The sequence below is a fragment of the Etheostoma spectabile genome, chromosome 16 (genome assembly GCF_008692095.1).
Source record: "Etheostoma spectabile isolate EspeVRDwgs_2016 chromosome 16, UIUC_Espe_1.0, whole genome shotgun sequence".
Classification (NCBI taxonomy): Eukaryota; Metazoa; Chordata; class Actinopteri; order Perciformes; family Percidae; genus Etheostoma; species Etheostoma spectabile.
In genome coordinates, this window is record NC_045748.1 from 20,202,226 (window position 1) to 20,211,099 (window position 8,874).

At 38.8% G+C, this 8,874-nt stretch overlaps 1 protein-coding gene across 4 annotated transcripts in view; it reads left to right on the forward strand.

Moving 5' to 3' along the window:
* Positions 1 to 8,874, forward strand: part of wdr7 (WD repeat domain 7) — a 158,254-nt gene that overhangs the window by 12,094 nt on the left and 137,286 nt on the right. For all 4 annotated transcript variants that reach the window (XM_032539998.1, XM_032539997.1, XM_032540000.1 and 1 more), the window contains exon 9: positions 159 to 261. In XM_032539998.1, coding sequence (XP_032395889.1) covers positions 159 to 261 — 103 coding nt within the window. The remainder of the gene's footprint in view (positions 1 to 158; positions 262 to 8,874) is intronic.

Sequence of the window (8,874 nt, forward strand, 5' to 3'; positions counted from 1 at the left end):
ATAGATGGATGGATAGATAGATAGATACTTTATTCATCAAAGGAAAATTTAGATGGGGCTGTACAAGCACAGGCGTTTAAATGTTTTTTTCTGAATGTGTGCGTGTGCCACACAAATTCTGTAAACTTAGACCCATAGTGTTTGTTTGTATTTCTCAGCTGTCTGCCTGCTAGTGAACACTTCCGCAGTGATGTTGGAAAAACCAAAGAAGGCTCCATCCCTCCGCTGGTCTACAGCATTGCCGACCGTTCAGACAAACAGGTCAGTTCTTTGTTTCTTCACTCTGTCAATTAAGCGTTTGTAATTTTTGTATATTAAATAATATTTAGTTGCACTCTGTCAATTGTACAGCATGGTGTACATAATGTACGCTTTAGTTTTTTGGGCAAAAAATTGTGTTCTCAATTTAAGGTTGTTTGGCTATTTAAAAATGGCGGGTTTGTGCAGGATGTTCTGTGTCACTTCTAGTGACAATTCTCTCTGACCAGTCAGTGGTCTGCAATGTTTTGGTATTTTAACTCCACTCTTCAGTATCTACTCACCTTGCCTGAAACCTGGACCGAGTTGATACCAAAAAAGTACCAAGTACCATCCAAAACTTTTGCTAATGGAAAACCAAATAAGAGCGTGTCGAGATAAGTAGAGCCATGCCGTACCATGCAGTGGAAATGTGGCAATAGCCACCACTCTGCTTCTCTTTCTCTTTTTAAAACAAATCCTGTTCTCAATTGCTGATCAGTCCAGCATGTTCTACTTTGTTGGTTTTTATTTCGCTATCAAGCTGTAGTCAATAAAATCTAACACTTCCTGCTCAGATTTTTCACTTTGAAAGCTTTATAGCAGCTACAAGGGCATGATCCCTCCCATTCCTGCTGATAGGCTTTTCATTTGAAACATCTCCAGTGTAAGTGTTAACAGCGATCAAAAAAACAGCAAAGTAAAAGTGTCTAACATAAGTTCCCTTTTCATTTACTCATTATTTCCAAAGAGATTATTTGAGCAACAGAGTGGTGACTGTTGTTGCACTATTGGTTATGTGCTATGGAAGTCTGTGTTTTACTGAATTTACCATGTGAGCCCTTATAGAACCGGTAATTCATTGGTGAGCAGTTTTTATTTGATCACCTATTAGACTCTGTCATTATTTGAATACCAGTTATTATTTGAGAATGTAATAATGAAATGTACAAATATACTACTACATAGTACTGTTACTTACTAAGAAGAGCTTAATCTTTAGTACCATTTTAAAAGATTGTGAGTGGCCATGCTTAATCCATGTGCGTGAGCCTGACCCTTGGTGTTTGGTGGTTTCTGTGTGGTTATGATTTTGTTTTGGACCTTCAGTATGTTGTTGTTATATATATATGTGTATTTATCATTTATTGTATTGTTTGTGTGTAGGTATTTATTTGTGGTCTGTACATTTGTTTGTTGTTGTTTCTTTTATTTATTTTTTGTCCTTGGATGCTGCCATGCCCCCTCCCCCTGACTTCCTGACTCCTCTCAGAAGGAAGGAGGTGAGGAGGAGGAGGAGGAGGAGGAGGAGGAAGTGGTTGTGGAGGTGATGTGCCTCCCTGCCAGCGGGTGCGACTTGGAGCTCTACACCCCAGAGCTGCTATACCACCACCGGCCTCTAGAGGCACCAGTAAGCCCCAGAAAATGCACATTGAGTACCAAAGGCGGGAAGAAGAATGTTCATCTTTTTGGCTGAGCTGCTAAAGCTAAAATGGACACAATTACAGCTATTACACCAGCTTTTTGTAGCATTGGTGAATATATTTATAGTCTTTTAGAATCAAAGAGTCATTAATTCCAAAATCATGACATTTTGCATGTCTTCAACAAAATCAAGCCAAATATTTTGACGGGGATGTGCAAAATGGTTAAAGATAGATTTTCTGCAATATCAAATGAAAGAAAAGCATTATACTATTTTTAAAGGACCATACCAAAGATTGAGCATGCTTGCATGCTGCAAACATAGTCCTGTATGATCACAGTTACAAAACATTAGAGCTGTAAATAATAATAATGTATACTGCAGTCCAAATTCAAAATACTGGAGAGAGTTGTCTCCCCCGGCCCCTCCTCCCCAGACTCCCCAGTTCACAGAGGTTACCAGGTTGAGAAAGCAGCATCTAACAATGTTGCTAGATGCTAGTCTTGCATAGCTAGACAGACACAGCACAGTGTACTAGCTAATGTTAGATGCTGGCTATGTTGACATGTTGTCATAAAAGCCTATGCTCACGCGGAGCTCTGTACCTGACTGAAAACCACCCTATCTCGGCTTAACACTATAGTGCGTTCCATTTGTACTTGGAACTCAGATTTTCAAAAGTCAAAGTCGGAAATACGCCCCCTAACCTCGGATTTCTGAACTCGAGACTCGGGCAACCTTGCAGTAGCCCGAGTTCAAATTCCAACATGGCTGCCCCCTGTATCAACAGTTGTGAAAGCTGTAGTAAAATAAAGTTACAAGCACTTCCGTCTTATTTATGTCTCACTAAATCAGTCGTTCACACAGGCATGTTCAATTTCTGTGGACCTGTTTGTATGGACAAAAAATGTCGTAATGCGGTATCAGCTGGTATTGCTAACAGGGCTAGAGCTAATGAAAACAATAAAATGTCTCAATGGATTTTGCCAGTAAGCACCTTGAGTACTCCTATTACTATATAATTCAATGTGAGTACACAAATGTTGAAATGGTGAAAAGGCCTGTTCCGAGTTGGGTTGATAAATTAGCCTGGATCTTAATGCTTACATGTTTAGGAGGAAATTAGCCAAGCTGTCTCCATCTTTCAAATACAGAATAGGTCCAATATTTATCCAGGTTTTTTAGTTGGGTAGAATCTATCTTGGTTGATATCGTTCGTTTGTTTGCTGCTTCCATGCTGTACTACAGCTGTAGCAGGCTAGGTTAACGTTTTTACAGACCATTTGGCGGCCCGGCCCGGCTGTTAGACTGGGTAGTTAATAACAACACACATACCAAAACACAAACAGACATTCTGTCACTGAACGGGAAATTTAAAAGAAAGAATACTGGCTTTAGCGTTGTTGTCCACAAAGATAGTATTTAAGCGTAGCATGTTTCCTTAATAACTGATGACATATTGTGGTCATTTTGGGAATTAATACAGTAAATATATTAGATATTACACCTTTTGAAGTATTCATTTTAATATTCTATTGCATTTTTTTTATTTTTTTGTAAACTGTCAGTTATGGTCAAATCTGTAAAAAAAAAAAAAACAACAACTTTGGTATGGTCCTTTTTAAGTGAGGTATAGATAGTTGCTTGTAAGAGTTAAGCTCAGTGTGAGGTTTTAAATGTACTGTAGCTTTTGAGATGAAAAAGGCTGAAAATGTTGAAAATAGTTTTTGATATTTTGGAGTTGTGACTTTGCAGCTCAGCTAGAAAGTAATGAGCTGAGATGAGAGGAACAAACTGTGAGAACGGCAGCGAAAACACAGACATCCACTCAGTGGCTTACATTCACTCTGCACCTTGGTAATACTGTAAACAGGGAGGTCATGTCAATTCTATGTAGGGTATTTTGAGCCTTTCTTAGCCCCCATACTACTAATAAATAGTATAGAAACAAAATAATGGTTGAATTTCTTAAGGAAGAGTAGTCTTTTTAATGTAGATGCCTTTCATGAGAACTCAAAGGACTCTGTTGTATTGTGCCTAATGCAAATTTACTGAACAAATTTGCTGAGAATTTATGTTTGCACATTTTAATATTCCAGATTAACTAATGTCTGTAGGGCTTACATTTCAAAATATGTTGAATCCTTGTTGTTTCTGTCAGAATGGCTCAGAGGGAATTTGACCACTTGCTATTTAGTGTTCTGAAAAACTATTATTCAAAGAGAAACATCTTTAGAAACACAAAAATGGCATTTGCAAGTGTGACTAAAGTTTATGGTTTAGTAAGAAGTAAAAGTACATCAAAAAAATGGGATTCGATTATTAATAATACATCCAGCCATCCATATTCATCCGCTTATCCGGTAACGGGTCGCCATTATTCTGATTCTAAAGATGATCACAATTATAGGTACAGTATTTCAAGAATAATAGCTTTTTTAAAGGTTCGTCACTGTCTTTTACTTTTTTCTGTTGAGAAAACCCATTGTTTTCATAAGAAACTGAAAACTACAGAAGCCCGTAATAGGTTCTGGGGATCCATTTTCTGAATTAAATTTTTTTTTTTCTTCTCTTGTCTAAAGAACCGGTGAAAAAAAGGTCCTTTTTGCTGAACTGCGCCACAACCCAGTGTGCTAGATAAGAATAGTTTATATTAACTAGAATAGGTTTAATTTTATCCATACACTAAACGCTGGTCCACTGTAAGTTGCACTCGCAAAATCAATCACCTTTTTTTTTTTTCTTTTTTTATAAAAGATACCTTCTTTGAAAATTTTAGGCCTTTATTTGACAAGACCGGAAAGAGGAGAGAGAGTGGCAGTGACATGCACCATGCATTAAGGACTGAGCCTTTGTACATGGGGCTCTCGCTCAACCAAGTGAGCTTCCAGGGCATCGTTTTATAACTGGACTTAATTGTAGAAATCATGTAACTGTGTAGACCACTTACTTTCAGGGAAGAACCAAAATGAGAAGAATGACCAACTTAATCTACAAGCTACCAGCGTGGTATGAAGGCACAAAACCACGGCGCTGCTAGACTGCGCCTTGTGGAATCACCTGGTTAGAAAAATATGGGGAAAAAAGTACCCTGGCCCTGATGCATCACATCTCATTATCAGTGTTTTTACTTACTGATATAAAGAGAACATTGACTTGATTTGAGCATGAATATTAAAAACAAAAGTGGGCCAAAAATGGACTCTGGAGGAACACCATAATTAGCAGAAAAATTAAAATGGTAATGTCTGGAAGTCAGCTAAAAAGTATATCCAGGAGAAGTAACTACTAGGTGTTACATCTAGCCTTTCGACTCATTTTCAAAGTGTTGGAATAGAGGTGTAAGCCGCTGAGTCGATGACATTGAAAGTAAACTGCGTGTTTTGTTTGCTCCTGTCTTGGGTTTCCTTACTGCCTGACTGAGAGACTGAACTCATTCTAGTTCACCTGATTTCATGCTCTCTTCCCACTAAAACAGAACTCTTACTCTAAAAGCACCATCACCCTCCTCATCTGTCTTCATACTGATGAAGATTCATGCAAAGTCCCCAAGCTGCTTTTTAACAAAATAATGACCTGCTGTGTCCCTGAGGTTCTGATAAGCCAAATGCAAAAGGAGTTACAGAAATGCCATGACATTTTGGGCTAAATTTGGTTGCTTATCTTCAACAGGACCCTGTCACTTTGGACTAAAAGGTTTATATGTTTGTCTGTAAAATTAAAACACAAAGTATAAACACTAATGATACATATTTAACATAAAAGAGACAACAAAGTTAAAATGTAGTTGCTGTGACAAGATTTAGGTAAAGACCAGTCACCAACTGTGGAATGCATCTGCATATTTAGATATTAAAATCTGGGATGCAACCTTCTTTTTTTCCAACACAGTTTTGGGCACAGATAGGACAAGATGAAATGGTGTTTCTGTGTGGTCATCAGACCTGTTGGCAAAAAGTGTTTTGCGTTTGTTTTAATTTTCTGTGAATAATGAGTGGGTGTTTTTTTTTAGTTGATCTATCTATAGTTTTATTATCTATGTAACATGCAATCCTAAAAAAGGGGTGGGTTTCTTGTTGAATAACTGTTTAAAGTAATTTATATTTAATATCCAGAAACTTCTCTACTGTCTTCTACGCCTTTGCAGTTGAGGTTAATAGAAACAGGCATTATTGCAAATTTACCTGGTTTACAAGTATATTCATCATATTTTAGTAATAGTAATTGCTGACATTCCCTTATTTTTGATTTGCTGATAATGTTGCTTTCTGTTACTGCAAACTAAACACTTCATCCACGTTTAGTTATCTTGTTAAATTTAGGATAATGTACGTTTAAACGGAAACTTCCATTAATACAACAACAGAGACATTTCATACTAACCATTCTGCTGCTTAGTTTATTTTATTACTATTTTAATTGCAAATAAAGTCATGTGATCGATAAAGTTGTTTGCAGAGAAGACGTATTGCTTCAGTGTGAACAGTCTGCCGGTAATGGCATACCTAATTGTTAATTTTTTTTTTTTTTTACACAGACATAATCCATCCCTGTCCTCATAGGCTTTTAATTCAAAAACATTTACTTGTGTTTACTTCCAATAACAGTAGTTTAACAATGATCTAAAAGTAAAAGTGAGGGATTAGAGTTAGGTAGTGAATGAAAACAGAAATGCTATTGTTATGTACATTATCCTTACAACCATGTTCGAAGTTATTACACCCAATTTAAAGGATAGTTTGGATATTTTAAAGTGGTGTTGTATGAGGTGCTTATAGTCTTAGTCCTACAGTAGATGGCTGTTAGCACGCCCCGAATTTGGAGAAACGGAACAACACAGAAGCTAAGAAATGTGCTGCTGTGGATGGTGCCATTTATTAAAAAAATTCTATACCAGTTTCAGTTTTATATTTCAAATATTATTGTTATTAAATATAGGGTTACTTTGCCGTCAGACAGCCCTTTCTTTTTACAGAAGTTTTCCCTCTCTTTCAGCCCATTCTGTCTCTTTCTGCAAAAGTTCTTCTGTATACCCTGGCTAATGAAGGTGTCCGCCTTGTCTTCACACTGAATGGTATTTCGTCATTGCGGTCATAATCTTTTTTTTAATTTTTTTTAGTTCCCTTCATTTGTTGTCTCTTCCCTAAACCTCTGAAAATCTGACCCAAACAGCTAATCTGCCGCTTACTAATATGGAAGTTCTGCTGTTAAGAAAATGTAGTGCCAAAGGAAAGGAGAGAGTAAATGACAGTGATGGTCCGGGGCCTTGTTGGTGAGGCTGACTGCAGAGGTGAAGAAACTGTTTTTATGACGTGTTCTTTTGGTCCCGATGGACTACATCCTCCTTCCAGAGGGGAGAGGTTCAAATTGTTTGTGAGAGGCATTGGTTTGAATCTTCCCTGCCCGCCTCAGCGTCCTGGAGGTGTGAAGGTCCTGGGGAGCTGTCAGATTGCAGCCAATCCCCTTATCACCAGAGAGTGTGCCCTTGTCCTTACCAGTGCCTGCAGCGTACCAGATGGTGATGGTGGAGGTGAGGATGCACTCAATGATGGCAGTGTAGAAGTGCACTATCATCGTCTTCATCAGGTTGAACCTCTTCAGTTGTCTCAGGAAGTATATCCTCTGTTGTGCTTTTTTGATGAGGGAGCTGAACATCAGCTTGAGGTCCTGGGAGCAGATGGAGCCCAGGAAGCAAAAAGACTCCACAATGTGAACTTTGGAGTCACCCAGGATGATGGGGGCAGGTGGGCCTACATTCCTCTGTAAGACCACAGCCATCTTCACTGTCTACAGAGCGTTCCAAGTTGTTCTGACTGCACTGGGCCACCAGGTGGTCAATCACTCGCCTGCAGGCGGACTCATCGCCCGTCAGAAATGAGTCCAGTTAGGGTGGTGGTGTTGAGAACTTTAGGAGCTTGATGGACTGGTGACTAGAGGTGGAGCTGTTGGTGTACAGGGAGAAATAGTAGTAGAGAAGGAGTGAAAATATTCAAAATGTAGCGTTCACTTAAACAGATATTGAATTATTTTTAGGTGGGCCTCTTTTTAAGTAGTTAAAATACATTTTGCTACTGCCTCCACGGCAGTACATTGCTAAGCTTCTGTGTCCAATTCTCCAAATGCGCTGACCGACATCTATTGAAGGTAATACAGTGACTATGGATTTGTACCTCATACAACCCCACTTCAAGTCGTTTTTGTCATATACAATCCAGTTAAATGAGTAGAAACCCTAACCATCTGCAACACAGAGCCAATTAAAACAAACACAACAAATTCTTGCAAGTTATCATGGGTTGATATTCTCTCTCTCTGTCACTGCCACTGTGCTGTCCGCTCAAGACATAACACTAACCGATGTTAGAGTTGTCTATTCACATCTTGTGTGCGTGCGTGTGTAAAAAACATTTGGTGGCACTTTGCATACTCTGTGATTGTGTACAGCGTTCACATGAGCCAAACTAACCGATTGTCGGACACCTCAGCCATTCCTGTGAGTATGGCAGCCCATCCTGCTTACACGTCCACAGGTTCACAAGCTTTCATCCTGTCCATTGAATACCATTATACGGAATTATGTCTTCCAGCAGTAGTTATTTCGTCCAGTAGAGGTCAGTTTTATTAATGGGGTTGAAAATGAATGAGTTGCAGCAGACTTTTGATTGGGCTCATAAGGCATCAGTACACAGCTGAAACAAACAGGACCAACTTGTGCAGGAAACTTTGTGAGCATAGCTGGCTTGTGAAATAGCTTAAGTGACACATCACATATGGGCATGGCTGATAATGAGACAACAATTAGCCCTCATTTTAGTGATTCATAGCAAAACATTTCATTTGGTCCTTCTTACACATTGGAGCCCTGGTGAGTTTCCTGTTCAAACCATTCAGGCTCTATTGTATCCAGATGAATAGATTTGACACAAATGTCTATAGGTCTTGGTCTTGTCCATGATTTCCTTTTAGTGGACAGGCGTAACACCTCACTGCTGCTGAACCGAGCAAAGGGAAACCTTTGATGGATAGGTAAGGTTAATGGATAGTGGTAACCACTATAAATAACACCTGATCCACTCCTCCTGATGAGGGACAAATATCATGAAGGTAATGTGACTGATAAGGCTCTATGTAGTTAAGAAAGCTGGTCATGTTTAGGCTCTCAAGATTTACTGTAGGTGAGATTTCCACCTGCATTTGAAGAAAAAAAAAAA